The sequence below is a fragment of the Oncorhynchus mykiss genome, chromosome 32 (genome assembly GCF_013265735.2).
Source record: "Oncorhynchus mykiss isolate Arlee chromosome 32, USDA_OmykA_1.1, whole genome shotgun sequence".
Lineage (NCBI taxonomy): Eukaryota > Metazoa > Chordata > Actinopteri > Salmoniformes > Salmonidae > Oncorhynchus > Oncorhynchus mykiss.
In genome coordinates, this window is record NC_050572.1 from 34443360 (window position 1) to 34462544 (window position 19185).

At 42.7% G+C, this 19185-nt stretch overlaps 1 protein-coding gene across 1 annotated transcript; it reads left to right on the forward strand.

The window, feature by feature from the left end:
- Positions 1-792: 792 nt before the first annotated feature.
- LOC110489290 (tyrosine-protein kinase STYK1) lies at positions 793-19137 on the forward strand. Its single transcript, XM_021561991.2, has 10 exons — positions 793-1139; positions 3187-3242; positions 10859-11074; positions 16039-16272; positions 16690-16871; positions 17452-17529; positions 17873-18087; positions 18194-18234; positions 18381-18477; positions 18643-19137. Exons 2-10 carry the CDS (start codon positions 3188-3190, stop codon positions 18836-18838), a joined length of 1314 nt encoding a protein of 437 aa, XP_021417666.1. The 5' UTR covers positions 793-1139; position 3187; the 3' UTR covers positions 18839-19137.
- Positions 19138-19185: the final 48 nt, after the last annotated feature.

Sequence of the window (19185 nt, forward strand, 5' to 3'; positions counted from 1 at the left end):
GCACAGAAAGGAGACAATTACATAATATGGTAGATGTACGGAAAGCATAGAGGTTTTCAGATCACAAGATGTTTTCAGAGCCCTTTAAAGCAGACTCTTTAGCGCTGATGTTTTAGGTGTTTAAAGTAAGTGTTAACTGAATATCTCCCTATGATGTCATACTCCTGAGGAGAATGAGCTCACCAATCAGTGGTCTACAGGAGGATGAGTTGGCCAATCAGTGGTCTACTTGCGTGAATATTTTTAATTACCATCTTACGCCCACACAATTCTGTTGTTGGGGTACGCCCACACAATTCTGTTGTTGGGGTACGCCCACACAATTCTGTTGTTGGGGTACGCCCACACAATTCTGTTGTTGGGGTACGCCCACACAATTCTGTTGTTGGGGTACGCCCACACAATTCAGTTGTTTTTAACATACACAACCAGTTTTTGGAAGGAAAACTATTTCACTCATATTGCAAGTCATATTTCGTAGAAATCATGCCCCTCATTCATGAGCCAGAGTAACAGTGCACCAGAAGACTGATACTACCTACGTTACAGTACTTCCCCAATGCCCTCAGTGCCTGTGATTGTTGATAGGAGTGGAGAGACCAGTTTCACTTTGGGAAAAGTAATGGAGATGGGAGGTGTTGGCATTCAAGACTAGCCACGCGGAGGCACTGTGAATCGACCACACCTTTGACCTTTGATGGAGACAGGTGATAAGGAGGAGACAAAATGAGTTTGAGATAGTTGTGAGGGCACCGCAAACCCACACGCTGTAGCACTTTACACAATAAGGGACACACTAAAAGCCCAAAACAGAACTCACCGTGAGCAGGTGATAAGGGTGAGGAGGAAAAGGTGCAGGAGAGGGCAGGGCTAACCTGGGAGAGTGACAAAGCAGACACAAGGAAAGAGACGCAACAGAAGGGAGAGATTGACAGATAGAGAAGTTGGGAAAGTGGGAGAGGCCGATTGTCACACGCTGGGGTTATAATACAATGGAGGGTGGTAGACGATCGTTAATATCAAAAGTGTGATTCTAGTACTGCTTCTCGTGAGGAGGGGCACTACAGAAGCTTTGGATGCTGAGGACCTAATACCATTACACATCATTGAGACTCAGCCTTACACAGGGAGCATGCCACGTAAGTTGACACAATAAAATGAGTGAATAAAATGTACAGTTTTGGTTCAAATAAAGGGTAGAATACATTGTTGGTTAAAATACAAGGGGAAATATCCTAAAAGTTCCATGTTTAGTATCATGTGCGGGGTGTGTATGTGTGTGTCATGTTGTGTGTGAGAAATGCATGTCAAAGAGCAATGCAGCCAGACTGGTTGAGTGACACAAACAGACTTGGAAAGAGGTGAGGGAGGGAAAACGCAGAAATGCTGTCCGAATGAGCTTCCTAACAACACTAAGTGGAGGAGTGTGCTGTGACCGTGACTCATTATTGTTACCTGAGAACAGTGACGGAAGTAGGTGACAAAACACACCCAAAGTTTCACGATCGAGTTTCACGATCGATTATGAAATAGGATCCCGTGGATGAGAGGGGAACAGGTGACTTTCAACGTGTAGAGTTTGAATAATCTTTTATTTAGACAGGTTGTGATTGATTTTGGTTGTGTTTATGTAGACATGCAGGTTGCCTAGCGGTTAAGAGCGTTTGGGCCAGTAACCGAAAAGTTGCTGGTTTGAATCCCTGAGCAGACTAGCTGATAAATCTGCTGATGTGCCTTTGAGCAAGGCACTTAACCCTAATTGCTCCTGTAAGTCGCTCTGGATAAGAGCATCTGCTAAATGACTTAAATGTGTTAAAGTAAGGTAAGATGGACATAGCATGGGTGCCAATCTGTTTCTAAGGATGTGATTATAGTATTCAAATCCTAAATATGAATATATAAACAACACAACCTGCGTAACTGATCTGGTTCTCGAGGTGCATTTGATCCCATTTGCCATTTTGAACATTTACCATGGCCCACTCTCTGCCCTCTCAAGTTGTTTCAAATTGTAGTTCCATTTGATAAACAAACGTCCAGAGAGCTGTGACTGGGCCTCTAATTGTTCAATACAACCCGTTGTTGTTTTATCTCTGTGGTGATAAAATGAAAACGGGGGCTGAGTCTGAAATGGCAGCCTGTCCACTATGTAGTGGGAACCCTGGTCAAAAGTTGTCCACTGCAGAAGGAGTAGGGTGCAATTTCAGACACAACACAGTCTCTTCCTACTGTCTAGCCCCTAGTAATTACTTCTCACATTGACCTGCCCTGACCCTGCCAACTTCATTTCAATAGTGATATCCTGTCCACTTTCACTGAATACTACTCAGCCAGTAAGCCAGCCCGTCTGTCTTAGCATTTTCCAAACAAATCATGCCCAAATCATATCAAAACAACTTCAAATAGCGGTGTCATCCGAGACTTAACAATAAAAGTCAGACTTTGTTTGATAATGAGGCCTCTAAATTGTGAAGTTGAGTGTGACATATTGTACTGTGCCCAGATGGGCCAGGCCTATTGGGCAAACAATGCTGCGGTACCAACGCACCGGCACGCCCAACCCATCTAGGGTTTTAACGTCTTTAGGACACACATCCCAAATACCAAGCGTGGGTCAACGCTCTAAGCTTGCCAAGTTGGTGTCATACTGGACGCCCCTTGCTGAGCTATCAATATTGCCTCCTTATGCAGTCATTGTGTGATTGTACTATAGTCATTGTCACGCTACTGCACCTTAAGTTGCCTAACCATTCAGACACTATCAGATCTACCCAGATACCATAGTTACTAGGGTTAATCTAGGGTTAATCTAAGCTCTGCATTCAACAATTGAGATGATATGATAAGAGATACTAGCAGTCAAAAACATACGTTCACAGCATAACAAAAACATGTTAAAAATACTCGCATTGTCAATGTTATCAATGGGGGGGGGGGGGTGCAAGACATGCAACATGGAGCGAAATGGAAATTGTTTGTCAAGTATACAAACTGTACAGTCTTTTTCCGTTCTCTGAAGCAGCCATTGATTAGCCTAGATGGAGCTAACAGACGTTCTTACATGTGTCTTGTGTGACAGTGGTGTTGGACACTCCATGCCATGTGTCATTACAGCCGAAGGCTTTATGAGGCTGCTGACCAATGGTAATCTAATGATGATATATCCGTGTGTGTGTTCCTCCTCAGGATGTCATCCTACTCTGATGCCGATAATCAGTGTCAACCGGGGAACACCATCTGTGGTGAGCGCTCCTCTCTCCACTCCTCTCTCCACTCCTCTCTCCACTCCTCTCAACACTCCTCTCTACACTCCTCTCTCCACTCCTCTCTCCACTCCTCTCTCCACTCCTCTCTACACTCCTCTCTCCACTCCTCTCTACACTCCTCTCTACACTCCTCTCTACACTCCTCTCTACACTCCTCTCTCCACTCCTCTCTCGTTTTCTCCCGTGTCCCCTTGTCCTTCCCCTTCTACATCTCACTGCATGTACGCAAGCTGTTGGGACTCCAAGCCAAAGGCATTGATTGAAAACACTCCATACATTTGGACTCTTTAGAAATCGATAGACAATATTACGGAAATTGCAAGGAAAGGTTTAACCATGTGACAGTTAGCTGTCCACTGATATATTTCTGGCGAGGTGAGTTTTTTGCGATTCTTCCCATCAGTGTAAAAAGTGCGACGTAACATTCTGTCACAAACTGGTTGTCCAATTGCTGAGATTGTATTTGTGCTTACACATGATCACCATCACAGTAAATACATTTGATAAATATGGCTATCTCTCTGGGTGGAGACGGTTGTTCCCTTGCCTAACCTTTACCAAACAGAGCTGTAACAAAGGTGTTGCAACCAACACAATAAAGCCACTTCAAACGTCTAGAAAACACCTTGGATACATAGCATAGAAAGCAGCGGAACTGTGAAATAAATATAGATACGTGAAAATATAGTTAGGAGGGGGCTGGTTTTAGTGGGCACCAAACGCAGGGGGGGAAAAAAAGACCTAGACTTGTCCGGTGAGAAACACTCATTTTGTTTCCGCTGCGTGTCCTAATACAATGCTATACAATACAACCTTTTCTGGTCCATTATACAAAGATAAGAGACGCGTGTTGTGTTTGCTGTCACAGTACTCAGATCCACCAGGCACATAAGACAGGCTGGGAGCAGAACAGGGTCAGCCACATTGTCCCCCGCATTGTCAGCCGCAATGCCAGCCGCAGAGCAGGGGAGGCTAGGAGAAAGAGAGTTCAGACTCCCCAGAAGCTTCTAAAAGGAACAAGAGCAGCTGATTGATGATGCATCATGGATCACCTGAAAAGGAATCAAAACCAGATTGTTCCATTCTTATCAACTGGCTTTCAACATTCTAGTGACGTTGTACGGCACAGAGCAGCTTGACTTAGCCAAACAATCAAGGTGTGGTGCAAGCATACTGCACCACCACCCACACCTTTTTCAGTATGCTATTTAAGGAGCACTTAAAGGCCCAGTGCAGTCATGTGATTTTCCTGTGTTTTGAATATATTTGAATATATTTCCAGACTATGAGGTTGTAATAAAATTATGAGAATACCCTTTTAGTGTAAGACCTGTTTGAAAAGATCGGCAGACCGTTTTTTTTGGGATGGAGTTTTGGCCTGCCTGGTAACATCACCAAGCGGTAAATTAGTTAATAGACCAATCAGAGTTCCACATTTCTCTGCCAACAGCATACCACCCTGCATACCACTGCTTCTGAAGCTAAGCAGGGTTGGTCCTGGTCAGTTCCTGGATGGGAGACCAGATGCTGCTGGAAGTGGTGTTGGAGGGCCAGTAGGAGGCACTCTTTCCTCTGGTCTAAAAAAATATATCCCAATGCCCCAGGGTAGTGATTGGGGACACTGCCCTGTGTAGGGTGCTGTCTTTCGGATGGGATGTTAAACGGGTGTCCTGACTCTCTGAGGTCATTAAAGATCCCATGGCACTTATTGTAAGAGTAGGGGTGTTAACCCCGGTGTCCTGGCTAAATTCCCAATCTGGCCCTCAAACCATCACGGTCACCTAATAATCCCCAGTTTACAATTGGCTCATTCATCCCCCTCCTCTCCCCTGTAAGCATTCCCCAGGTCGTTGCTGCAAATGAGAACGTGTTCTCAGTCAACTTACCTGGTAAAATAACGGATAAATAAATAAAAATAGCTAGTTTTCAATGTTTTCCCTCCCCTCTCAGACAACTCCCAAACAGTCATAGCAAAATTCTTGCTTAAGAAATGTCTCTTTGCTAAGAAGCTTTTTAATTTTTTTTTTTTTTTTACATTTTAATTGACAACAATCACAGTAAGGTACTTAATTGTTACCCAGAAATGATTTAAAATTGAGATAAAAAAGGCTGCATTGGACCTTTAAATGAAAGGAGTGTAAATACAGTGCATTTATTCAAGGTTTATACAAATATGTCCATTCAATCAGAAAAACAGCAGTCCAAACCCCATGTCTCTACCATATACAGTGCCTTGCGAAAGTATTCGGCCCCCTTGAACTTTGCGACCTTTTGCCACATTTCAGGCTTCAAACATAAAGATATAAAACTGTATTTTTTTGTGAAGAATCAACAAGTGGGACACAATCATGAAGTGGAACGACATTTATTGGATATTTCAAACTTTTTTAAACAAATCAAAAACAGAAAAATTGGGCGTGCAAAATTATTCAGCCCCCTTAAGTTAATACTTTGTAGCGTCACCTTTTGCTGCGATTACAGCTGTAAGTCGCTTGGGGTATGTCTCTATCAGTTTTGCACATCGAGAGACTGACATTTTTTCCCATTCCTCCTTGCAAAACAGCTCGAGCTCAGTGAGGTTGGATGGAGAGCATTTGTGAACAGCAGTTTTCAGTTCTTTCCACAGATTCTCGATTGGATTCAGGTCTGGACTTTGACTTGGCCATTCTAACACCTGGATATGTTTATTTTTGAACCATTCCATTGTAGAGTTTGCTTTATGTTTTGGATCATTGTCTTGTTGGAAGACAAATCTCCGTCCCAGTCTCAGGTCTTTTGCAGACTCCATCAGGTTTTCTTCCAGAATGGTCCTGTATTTGGCTCCATCCATCTTCCCATCAATTTTAGCCATATTCCCTGTCCCTGCTGAAGAAAAGCAGGCCCAAACCATGATGCTGCCACCACCATGTTTGACAGTGGGGATGGTGTGTTCAGCTGTGTTGCTTTTACGCCAAACATAACGTTTTGCATTGTTGCCAAAAAGTTCAATTTTGGTTTCATCTGACCAGAGCACCTTCTTCCACATGTTTGGTGTGTCTCCCAGGTGGCTTGTGGCAAACTTTAAACAACACTTTTTATGGATATCTTTAAGAAATGGCTTTCTTCTTGCCACTCTTCCATAAAGGCCAGATTTGTGCAATTGTTGTCCTATGGACAGATTCTCCCACCTCAGATGTAGATCTCTGCAGTTCATCCAGAGTGATCATGGGCCTCTTGGCTGCATCTCTGATCAGTCTTCTCCTTGTATGAGCTGAAAGTTTAGAGGGACGGCCAAGTCTTGGTAGATTTGCAGTGGTCTGATACTCCTTCCATTTCAATATTATCGCTTGCACAGTGCTCCTTGGGATGTTTAAAGCTTGGGAAAAAATGTTGTATCCAAATCCGGCTTTAAACTTCTTCACAACAGTATCTCGGACCTGCCTGGTGTGTTCCTTGTTCTTCATGATGCTCTCTGCGCTTTTAACGGACCTCTGAGACTATCACAGTGCAGGTGCATTTATACGGAGACTTGATTACACACAGGTGGATTGTATTTATCATCATTAGTCATTTAGGTCAACATTGGATCATTCAGAGATCCTCACTGAACTTCTGGAGAGAGTTTGCTGCACTGAAAGTAAAGGGGCTGAATAATTTTGCACGCCCAATTTTTCAGTTTTTGATTTGTTAAAAAAGTTTGAAATATCCAATAAATGTCGTTCCACTTCATGATTGTTGTTGATTGTTGTTGATTCTTCACAAAAAATACAGTTTTATATCTTTATGTTTGAAGCCTGAAATGTGGCAAAAGGTCGCAAAGTTCAAGGGGGCCGAATACTTTCGCAAGGCACTGTAGATAATAAACAATTAAAAAATAACTGTAAACATTACATTTACAAATGTTCCAAATATGGCATTTCAAATGTCATATTATGTACTGTATATACAGTGTTGTAATGACATGCAAATAGTTAAAGTGCAAAAGGGAAATAAATAAACGTAAATATAGGTTGTGTTTACAATGGTGTTTGTTCTTCACTGGCTGCCATTTTCTTGTGGCAAAAGGTCACAAATATTGCTGCTGTGATGGCACACTCTGGTATTCCACCAAATAGATATGGCAATTTATCAAAATTGTATTTGTTTTCAAGTTCTTTGTGTGTCTGTGTAATCTGAGGGAAATATTAGTCTCTAATATGGTCATACATTTGGCAGGATGTTAGAAAGTGCAGCTCAGTTTCCACCTCATTTTGTGGGCAGTGTGCACATAGCGGGTCTTCTCTTGAGAGCCAGGTCTGCCTTTCTCAATAGCAAGGCTATGCTCACCGAGTCTGTACATACATAGAGATTTCCTTAATTTTGGGTCAGTCACAGTGGTCAGGTGTTCTGCCACTGTGTACTCACTGTTTAGGGCCAAATAGCATTCTAGTTTGCTCTGTTTTTTAATATTTCTTTCCAATGTGTCAGGTAATTATCATTTAGTTTTCTCATGATTTGGTTGGGTTTAATTGTGTTGCTGTCCTGGGGCTCTGTGGGGTCTGTTTGTGTTTGTGAACAGAGCCCCAGGACCAGATTGATTAGGGTTCTCTTCTCTCTGCAGGTGATGGCTTTATTATGGATGTTTTGGGAATCACTGCCTTTAGATGGTTGTAGAATTGAAAGTCTCTTTTCTGGATTTTGATAATTAGCGGGTATCAACCTAATTCTGCTGTGCATGCATTATTGGTGTTTTACATTTTACACAGAGGATATTTTCGCAGAATTCTGCATGCAGAGTCTCAATTTGGTGTTTGTCCCATTTTGTGAATTCTTGGTTGGTGAGCGGACCCCAGACCTCACAACCATAAAGGGCATCGGCTTCGATAACTGATTCAAGTATTTTTTTTAGCCAGATCCAATTGGTATGTCAAATGTTATGTTCCATTTGATGGCATAGAAGGCCCTTCTTGCCTTGTCTCTCAGACCGTTCACAGCTTTGTGGAAGTTACCTGTGGCGTGTTTTGTGTGCTCTAGGGCAACAGTGTTTGGATGGAATTTGTATTTGTGGTCCTGGCAACTGGACCTTTTTTGGAAAAACATTATTTTTGTCTTACTGAGATTTACTGTCAGGGCCCAGGTCTGACAGAATCTGTGCAGAAGGTCTAGGTGCTGCAGTAGGCCGTCCTTGGTTGGGGACCAAAGCACCAGATCATCAGCAAACAGTAGACATATGACTTCTGATTCGAGTATGGTGAGGCCGGGTGCTGCAGACTATTTTAGTGCCCTCACCAATTTGTTGATATATATGTTGAAGAGGGTGGGGCTTAAGTTGTATCCCTGTCTCACCCCCCAGCCCTGTGGAAATAAATGTGTGTTTTTTTGCCAATTTTAACCGCACACTTGTTGTTTTGTGTACATGGATTTTATATTGTTGTATGTTTTCACCCAGCACCACTTTCCATCAATTTGTATGGCAGACCCTCATACCAAATTGAGTCAAAAGCTTTGTTTGACGTCAACAAAGCATGATAAGATTTTGACTTTGTTTTGGTTTATTTGTTTGTCTATTAGGGTGTGCAGGGTGAATATGTGGTCTGTCATACTGTAATTTGGTAAAAAGCCAATTTGACATTTGCTCAGTGCATTGTTTTCACAAAGGAAATGTACAAGTCTGATGTTAATGATAATGCAGAGGATTTTCCCAAGGTTGCTGTTGACACATATCCCACAGAGGTTATTGGGGTCAAATTTGTCTCAATTTTTGTGGATTGAGGTCAGTTATCAGTTCTTGGTTCCAAATATTGGGGAAGATGCCAGAGCTGAGGGTGATGTTAAAGACTAAGTATAGCCAATTGGAATTTGTGGTTTGTATATTTTATAATTTCATGTAGGATACCATCAACACCACAGGCGTTTTTGGGTTGGAGGGTTTGTATTTTAGTTAATTCAATGTAATTGGGGAATCCAGTGGGTTCTGGTAGTCTTTAATATCTGATTCTAAAATGTGTAATTGATCATGTATATGTTTTTGCTGTTTGTTCTTTGTTATAGAGCCAAAAATATTAGAGAAATGGTTTATCCACACATCTTGAGCTGATTTCTGACATGCTGTTCCTTCTTTTTCCGTAGTGTATTTCTGTATTGTTTTAGTGATTCACCATAGTGAAGTTATAGACTCAGGTTTTCTGGTTCTCTATGTTTTTGGTTGGATTGGTTTTTCAATTTCTTTCTTAGGTTTTTGCATTCCTCATCAAATCATTTGTCATTGTTGTTAATTTTCTTAGGTTGTCTGCCTGACATTTTTAGATTCGATAGGGAAGCTGAAAGGTCAAATATACTGCTTAGGCTTTCTACTGCCAGGTTTACACCTTGACTATTACAGTGAACAGTTTTGTCCAGGAAGTTGTCTAAAGGGGATTGAATGTGTTGTTGCCTAATTGATTTTTGGTAGATTTATGCACTACTTTCCTTCCATCTATAGCATTTCTTAATATTGTGCAGTTCCTTTGGCTTTGATGCCTCATGATTGACTATTGCTCCATTCAGGTAGACTGTGATTTTGCTCTGATCTGATAGGTGTGTCAGTGGGCTGACTGTGAATGCTCTGAGAGACTCTGGGTTGAGGTCAGTGATAAAGTAATCTTAGGTACTACTGCCAAGGGATGAGCTGTAGGTGTACCTACCATAGACGTCTCCTCGAAGCCTACCATTGACCATGTACATACCCAGTGTGCGACAGGGCTGCAGGTGTGACCCATTGTTTTGTCATAGTTATGTCTAGGGGGGCATATTTGGAAGGGAATACTGTTGGCTCCAGGTAGGTGTTTGTCCCCCTGTGTGCTGAGCGTGTCAGGTTCTTGTCCAGTTCTGGCATTTAGGTCACCACAGACTAGTCCCCCTTTAGGACGGAGAAGCTGTCATTGTTGAAGTATGAGGTTTCTAATGGGAGTATATAGGTAGTACACATGAGGACATTTTTCTCTGTTCTTTGTTTCTTTGTTTTATTTTCAGCTTTATGTTCCATAGTGTGTAATGTTGTTTCCGGTTTAGGACCGGACCATTACAGTCAGTGTGAGCATAGGTCCGAAATGGGCGGGGCCTATATAGGGTGTGGCCAGAGATTGTTTGGGGTGGTCTCAGCTGGTTGAGGTGTGGCTGGTGAGGATGTGGTCTGGGTGTAGGTCCTCTTGGCGTGGGTTTTCTGTGTGCAAGTCCTTCGGGAGGGAGTCTTGCAGGTCTGGGAGGGTTTCTCGCTGGTCTGGGTGAGGTGTCCATTGTTCTGTTGCTCCTGTGTGAGGTGCTGTGGCTTGCGATTGAGGGTGATGTCCTTCAGTGTCCTGGCAAAAGTTGGGATTGCTGCCTTGTAGAGGTGGACCTGGTCGTACAAGGCTGTTCAGGTCCAGGGTGGAGTGGTGGGCCAGGTAGACATTAGGTAGGGTTTGGATCTGTTGCTCTGCTACCTAATGTCTACCTGGCTCATCAGGTTGTTTTTGTGAATTATAATGTGGCTGGGGGACCCAAGTCTGTCCTATGACAACAGCTCCAGGGCATACCTAGTGTTTGGGCACCAGAGTTTAGTCTCTCTGTCTCTCTCGCTCTCTCTCTCTCTGTCTCTCTCTCTGTCTCTCTCTCAGAGATCACAGTGTATGAACAGGAAGTGATCATCGTGCCCGTCCTGCTCCTGGCAAGCTTCCTGGTCAGTCTGCTAATCGTTCTCCTGCTGAGGTACTGCACTGGAAAGGAAAACCGCAGACGACCCACAGTAACCCTAGCCCGACCACACAGCACCAGCACGGCAAGCAGACACACACAGAGGAAAAGTACCAGACGGAACACACAGGGCATTGAGGGTAAGTTGGTGTGCACATCAAGGTAATGCCAATGAGCTTGACTGATGAGCCAGCACAAGTATCTTACCACTATGTGCAAGTCTCTCTAGACAAATGGCAACGTGTCAATGCTCCAGCTTAACACATCTTTACAAGTTGTGTTGTCAGTTGGGACAGAGAGGACGAGTCGGAAAGGGGAAGCGCGTCAGCGGTCGCATTACTGCCCTAGCTAAAGATGAGCACAGTACCCGCCTGCATTTTAATCCCTGCCTACCTAAACTAGTGATTTGTTGGGACAGTTGTTTGTCTGATTAGGACCCTCCCCTGAATATTTTCTCACCCTTTTCAAATTGTCATATAGAAGCCGACATTCTCCCCAGACCATGTGCTGTTGCTGCCTAGCTTCCCACTGGGCAAACCACATCATTTCAATGTGGAAATGAGGGTAATATTTGGTTGGGACGTTGATCAATGAGATTTCAGCCTTTATTCACTCACTCAAAAAGAAAGCAAGAAGTTTGTTGAATTCCCAATGTGTTATCACTATGCTTTCAACCATCTAAAAGCACAACCAATGAAATACAATGTCAGATATTTTGTAATTATACAACAATTTAATATGTCATTACTGTGCAGTTGAGTTTACATTAAAAGTATATAGTGCAAGTGATACACGCTGTTCGAGATTCTGTACAGATTATTATAGCAATTGTAAAGATCTCCACAGACCTGCGACCTTTGCATGCTAACTCAATATTAGGAAGGAGTTCCTAACGTGTGGTATACTCCGTGTAGTTACAAGAGGCTAACCTCAAAATGTGGCCATGGATGCATTACTCATTTTAGGGTTGAATAAATACTGTTACATTAGTTTGTACAATAGCCTTAACTTTAGGCTATTTAGTGTTTTACAAAAGTAATATTGACGTGTTTGGTAGATAGTGTGTAACAGTCTTCTTTAGATGAAGTAGAGTCGGACCAAAACGCAACGTGGTTGTTCATGGTATTTTAATGAAGAAAAACTATACATGAATAAACTAACAAAACAATAAATGTGCGAAAACCTAAACAGCATATCTGGTGACAAACACAAAGACAGGAACAATCACCCACGAAACACAAAGAATATGGCTGCCTAAATATGGTTCCCAATCAGAGACAACGAAAAACACCTGTCTCTGATTGAGAACTACTCCAGACAGCCATAGACTATGCTAGATACCCCTACTATACTACAAACCCAATACCTAACAAAAACCCCAAGACAAAACACACCACATACAAAACCCACGTCACACCCTGGCCTGACCAAATTACTAAAGAAAACACAAAATACTAAGACCAGGGCGTCACAGAAGGGGAAGCTCGGGACCGAGGGGAAGCTCAGCACCGAGAGGAAGCTCAGCACCGAGAGGAAGCTCAGCACCGAGAGGAAGCTCAGGCAGGTAGTTGGCTCTGCTCCATGCTGACTGGCAGTTCTGGCTGCTCCATGCTGACTGGCTGCTCTGGCTGCTCCATGCTGACTGGCTGCTCTGGCTGCTCCATGCTGACTGGCTGCTCTTGCTGCTTCATGCTGACTGGCTGCTCTGGCTGCTCCATGCTGCTGTAGGCCTGATGCGTGGTGCTGGCACTGGTGGTACTGGGCCGAGAACACGCACAGGAAGCCTGGTGCGGGGAGCTGCCACCGGAGGGCTGATGCGTGGAGGTGGTACTGGATAGACCGGACCGTGCAGGCGCACTGGAGCTCTTGAGCACCGAGCCTGCCCAACCTTACCTGGTTGAATACTCCCGGTCGCCCTGCCAGTGCGGCGAGGTGGAATAGCCCGCACTGGGCTATGCAGGCGAACCTGGGACACCGAGCGCAAGGCTGGTGCCATGTAAGCCGGCCCAAGGAGACGCACTGGAGACCAGATGCGTAGAGCCGGCTTCATGACATTTGGCTCGATGCTTACTCTAGCCCGGCCGATACGCGGAGCTGGTATGTACCGCACCGGGCTATGCACCCGCACTGGAGACACCGTGCGCACCACAGCATAACACGGTGCCTGACCGGTCTCTCTAGCCCCCCGGTAAGCACAGGAAGTTTGCACAGGTATCCTACCTGGCGTAGCCATACTCCCCCCCCCCCCAATACATTTTTGGGGCTGACTCCCGGGCTTCCTTGCCAACCGTTTTCCCTCGTATCGCCGACTCCTCTCTCCGGCTGCCTCTGCTCTCCTAAGTTCCTCCACCTGTTCCCATGGGAGGCGATCTCTTCCAGCCAGTATCTCCTCCCAAGTGTAACAACCCTTGCCGTCCAAAACGTCTTCCCATGTCAATTCCTCCTTTCGCTGCTCCTGCTGCCGCTGCCTATCACAACGCCGCTTGGTCCTGTTGTGGTGGGTGATTCTGTAACGGTTTTCTTTAGGTGAAGTAGAGTCGGACCGAAATGCAGCGTGGTTGTTCATGGTATTTTAATTAAGAAAAACTATACATGAATAAACTAACAAAACAATAAATGTGCGAAAACCTAAACAGCCTATTTGGTGACAACAAAGACAGGGACAATCACCCACGAAACACTCAAAGAATATGGCTGCCTAAATATGGTTCCCAATCAGAGACAACGAAAAACACCTGTCTCTGATTGAGAACCACTCCAGACAGCCATAGACTATGCTAGATACCCCTACTATACTACAAACCCAATACCTAACAAAAACCCCAAGACAAAACACACCACATACAAAACCCATGTCACATCCTGGCCTGACCAAATTAATAAAGAAAACACAAAATACTAAGACCAGGGCGTGACACAGTGCAGTCAAATATCAACATTTAAAGGATATCTAATGCTTGGATAGGTTCATCTGAGCCACTGGCATAATCCTATTCTTTAACTTTTTTGGTTTAGTTGAAGACCTAAATCCAACATATAATTTGTTAACTTTGTCGACAAGTTAATTGGCTATTTACTGTATTGCAAAAGTTTGGTTGTCCACACAACCAAATATCCACATTTGAAGGAGATGTATCTTTTGTGCCACTGACTTAGTCTGACTTTAACTCCAGCTTCTCTACAAATTAATAGTTGATATATTGCATTAACGTCTACCACTCAACCAAGAATCAAAATTGAAGAATATAACTAAATCACATCAAACTTTATTTAAAGTGTATTTAAAGTTTAATTTTGTGTAATTTCCTATTCTATTCTTTAACTTGTATTTTTGGTTGAGACGGAGACATGAATCCAACATATCAATTATTAATTTGTAGACAAACTGTGACTAAAGGCTGATCAAGTCAGTGGCACAGATGGAACTATTCAAGCAAGAAGATCTCCTTCAAATATTGATATTTGGTTGCGTTGACAACCAAACACAATTCAATATCCAGTTTGTCTACCAATGAATGATTGATATGTTGGGTCTCCATCTCAACCAAAGTTAAAGAATATGACTAAATCTAATCAAACTTGAAATGCACAATTTTTAACCTTGATTTTTAGGTTGAGATAGAGACGCGAATCCAACATATTAATGATTAACTTAAAGGTTGCATTTGAATTCAACCAAAGCTTGAAACCTTAGTCCTATATGTATTGTCTATGTTTTGTTGAACCCTGGGTTGAATTGAAACAATAGCTGTTGATGACATTTCATTTGCTCTGTTAAAACTACCCTTTGGAATGACTTCAATCGCAACAGTGAATATATTTAGTTACGAAGAGGTCTCTCAATAATCAGTCTCACAATAGCACATTGATAGGAGACTGTGACAAATATACAAACTGGGCTTGGTTAAAACCCTGGATGGGAGACCAAATGAATGGTTGTAAATCAACTCTCCAGTAGGACGTGCCCGCCCAGTCTATTGTTTTTTAAAATTCTGATAGTGGATATAACGTTGAAGATCTGACATTGTTTCAAAGGTACAAATTCAACACATTGTAGGATTGTCTATGTTGAAAATTGGTTACAATGATGACCTAATCCTGTGGTTGAAATGTCTTTCCTCAAAACAACAGTAACTTTTTTCAAATCCAGTTCATTTTCAAGTCAGATTCCACATCACAGTACTTTGACAACTTACATTGAAACACTGAAGCACAAGTTTGTGCCCAGTGGGTTACAATGCTCCAAGGTCTGAGATATCCAAAACTAACTCTGTACTAGAATTACAGTACAGTAAGCATTTACAAACTGTGTAAAACACATGCTTGGTCAATTGCTTAAGCACAATGATTGCCATATGGTTCATTTCAAACATTTAACGTAAATGTTTTCCAAAACTAGACAAACTCCTGCCATATATGCATCTACTGGCATATGGTGTATACATCTACTTTAAAAAGCCTGCATTGGCAGAAACTGATGTTTGTTTTGTAATGCATGAGTTGCATCTCCAGGTCTCTTCTATGCAGTGGTGGGAAAAGTACCCAATTGTCATACTTGAGTAAAAGTAAAGATACCTTAATAGAAAATGACACAAGTAAAAGTGAAAGTCACCCAGTAAAATACTGCTTGAGTAAAAGTCTGAAAGTCTTTGGTTTGAAATATGCTGTACTTAAGTATTGAAAGTACATGTAATTGCTAAAATATACTTAGGTATCAAAAGTAAAAGTATAAATAATTTTGAAAAATCCTTATATTAAGCAAACCAGACGGCACCATTTTCTTGTTTTTTATTTATTTACGGATAGCCAGGGGAACACTCCAACACTCAGACATCATTTACAAACGAAGCATGTGTGTTTTGTGAGTCCACCAGATCAGAGGCAGTAGGGATTTTCTGTTGAGTGTGTGAATTGGACCACTTTCCTGTTACTTTTGGGTGTCGGGGAAAATGTATGGAGTAAAAAGTACCTTATTTTCTTTAGGAATGTAGTGAAGTAAAATAAAAGTTGAAAAAATATAAATAGTAAAGTACAGATACCCCAAAAAACGACTTCAGTAGTACTTGATTTGATATATGTGCAATACCCATCTCATTACCCGCAGCTCCTCCTGAGCTGAACCCTCTGGAGCATGAGGAGTTACCTATGAGCACTCCGACCCGGCGTGACGCCCTTGCCACGTTGTCTGCCGTACCGGAGACGCCCAAAGAGAGACAGCATGGCTCTTTCAACCTGGTCACTCCGCTGCCCCTCTCCTTCCCCGTCAAACCGGACGACTCTGTCACCCTCTACAGGGCAAGGATGGACAACAGAAACGTGGTTCTAAGGACACTTAAAGGTAACACGCTTTGGTATTCATTGGAATGGTAAAATCGACGCTCCATTCCAGAGACTGACACTCAGTGCATTGTAAGACCTTGAGGCTTATAAGATTATAAAACCTGAAATCTTGGGAATGTTGTCTTGTCTTTGTGTTACTATGGAATCTTGTGATCTTTAACTCGATATTCAAATCAAAAGACCTAGTCCAACCCATAACAAAATGGACTAACTTTCCCATGAGTAGCCTACTGCCAGATAAAGGACAAAAACATACAACAGTTTAAGATCAGTTTAAGCAAGGCAAGGTGTAGAATCTCTAATCTTGATAGTATAAGGAGTAGTTATTTGGATGTAAGGTGATTTGTAGATCAGTGATTCTACGCAGTCCGACTGCAATGTAGTTAATCTCAACGTGTACCTTTTCTCACCCCAGAAAAAGCCGATGACAGCGAGCGGCAATCCTTCCTGGGCTTTGCCTCCTTCCTGTCTGAGCTGGGGCCCCACCCCTTTTTGCCTGGTCTGATGGGTGTGGTCTCCCTACGTACCCCCCTCATCACCGTGATGGAGGAACTGGTGCACAGGGACCTGCTGGGGTTCCTATGGAGGTGTCGACAGGTATGGTACTCCCATAGAGTTAGATAGAGGACTCATCGTTATATCTGTGCCATTATAGCGTCTGTGACATGGGCAGCATAATTGAGGCTGCAACCCATAGGAATCCCCACCCAATTTACTACTTGAAAATGGGAGAAGCACGATAGAAGCCCTCAATAGCAATATCCATGCTAAAACGGCTTAAATCCACAATGAATCCTCTATCTATCTCTGTGGGTATTCCTACTGTAAGTTACCAAATATCTGGGGGTGTTCAGTAGGGAGAACACTGATTTAAACAGAGTGAAATGGAGAGGTAGCCGGCTTGAACTTATCCAGAGAGATGATTGTTTCACCAAAATGTTTTGCTACGGACTGGAGTATACTGAACACTACCCTGATATGTTAGGAAACGGCCCAAACTAGAGATCTGCCCGCACAACTTTTACGTAAATTGTCGTCAGTTTGCCTGAAAGTTCTAGTTGCATGTGGGTCTCAAGAGGCTGAGCAAACACTCTGTAACTCATGTAGACTACAGTGAATATGGACATGATCCTTAGTGATAGTGTGAGTGGAAACTCACAGTGCTCTTTCTTGGCAGGACACGAGTGTGGAGTCCCCGTGCGATATCACAGAGCAGCGCATCTTCACCATGGGAGGACAAGTGGCTTCTGCTCTGGTTGGTCTCTCCCTCTCGCTCTCCTTCCCACACATCAAGTGATCCATCCATCTCTGTCATTTTGTCTACAATTAAAAATGATAGTTCAAGTTGAGTGCGTATGTTATAAAATGTCAATCGGATGATTACATCATTCTTACTCAGAACTGTATAAGCACGGTGACAACTGCTGATGTAAATGATCATTTGATTTGAACCTGTTGGTAGGGGCCAAGAATTTTACCTGTGTTTAGAAAAAACTCCTGGCCATACCTACTTGATTCGTCTGTATGAATGGCTTTCATACGCTTGAATGTCACATAGCCATATTAAAACACAACATCCTCTCTAATTGTTTATTCAGGAATACCTGCACGGTCAGAGGTGTATCCATGGCAACGTTGGAGCTCGGAGCGTGCTGGTTGGTCTAGACCTAACGGCTAAACTGTGGGGATTGGGTCCAGCATACTGTAAGAAAACACAAGCAGGAACTCCAGGAGAGCTGCAGAACGTTGAGATGAGGAAGTGGCAGGCTCCAGAAGTATTGGCAAGGAGACCTGTCAGTCAAAGCAGTGACGTGTAAGTCGCCAACCTGATTGGACATATCCATTACACAAATTATCAAAAATACATGTGATTTTTGTTTTACTTCAACAATGAACTCTCCGACCATCCTTTTTTCCAGCTGGTCTTTTGGGATCCTGCTCCATGAAATAGTGACACTAGGTAAATGCTTTCCTAAATACATAATGCATCATTACTGGTCTATTGAACTGCTGTAACCATCACAAATTGAAAAATATGTATCTCATTATGATAATGTTTATCTTGTATACACACCCTAATTCATAATTTATTCCTCCACTTTGTAGGTGACCCACCATTCCCTAAAGTCATGGCCGGTGATCTTCTTCAATACCTCCAGAGAGGAAAGACTCAGAAGAGACCCGCTAATTGTTCTAACTCACTGTAAGAGACCCCATTAAGTAATAATGCATGAATAATGACCTGATATACGACAGAAAATGATTATAACAATGTTGTAATAGTTCTCTTCGATGTTGGTAGAAGTGGCCACAATGATTATCACAAAAAAAGTTACATTGGTTACAAAAACTACTGTACCCTTTTCAGGTATTCCATAATCAAGTCCTGCGGCCAGTTCGCTCCACATGAGCGTCCTACATTAGCTGAGGTGATCCAGAAGCTCCAATCAGGAGAGAAGAGTGCCAACAATAGGACAGTTCTTCGAGTGCCTGAGCCACTGGACATTGAGAAGTACCTGCGGGAGGCGGGATATGGAGAGGCCTACAATTACGTTGTTCTCTGATTGGCTCCTGCGATGGTCGTTTAAATCAAGGTCTACATTACGTTCAGTGTTGCTTTTCTCACATTATCATGAAGACTGTTGGGAGAGCGTTTAAAATGTCAAAACAACACGACTAGTTTATCTTTAGGTCCCTTACTATGCTCAAAACAACGTAAGAGACTGATGAAACACTCAGGTATTAACACATACAGCATTCGGAAAGTATTCAGACCCCTTGACTTTTTCCACATTTTGTTACGTTAAAGCCTTATTCTAAAATGGATTTAAAAAAATAATAATCCTCAGCAATCTACGCACAATACCCCATAATGACAAAGAGAAAACAGGTTTTAAATCATTTTTGCAAA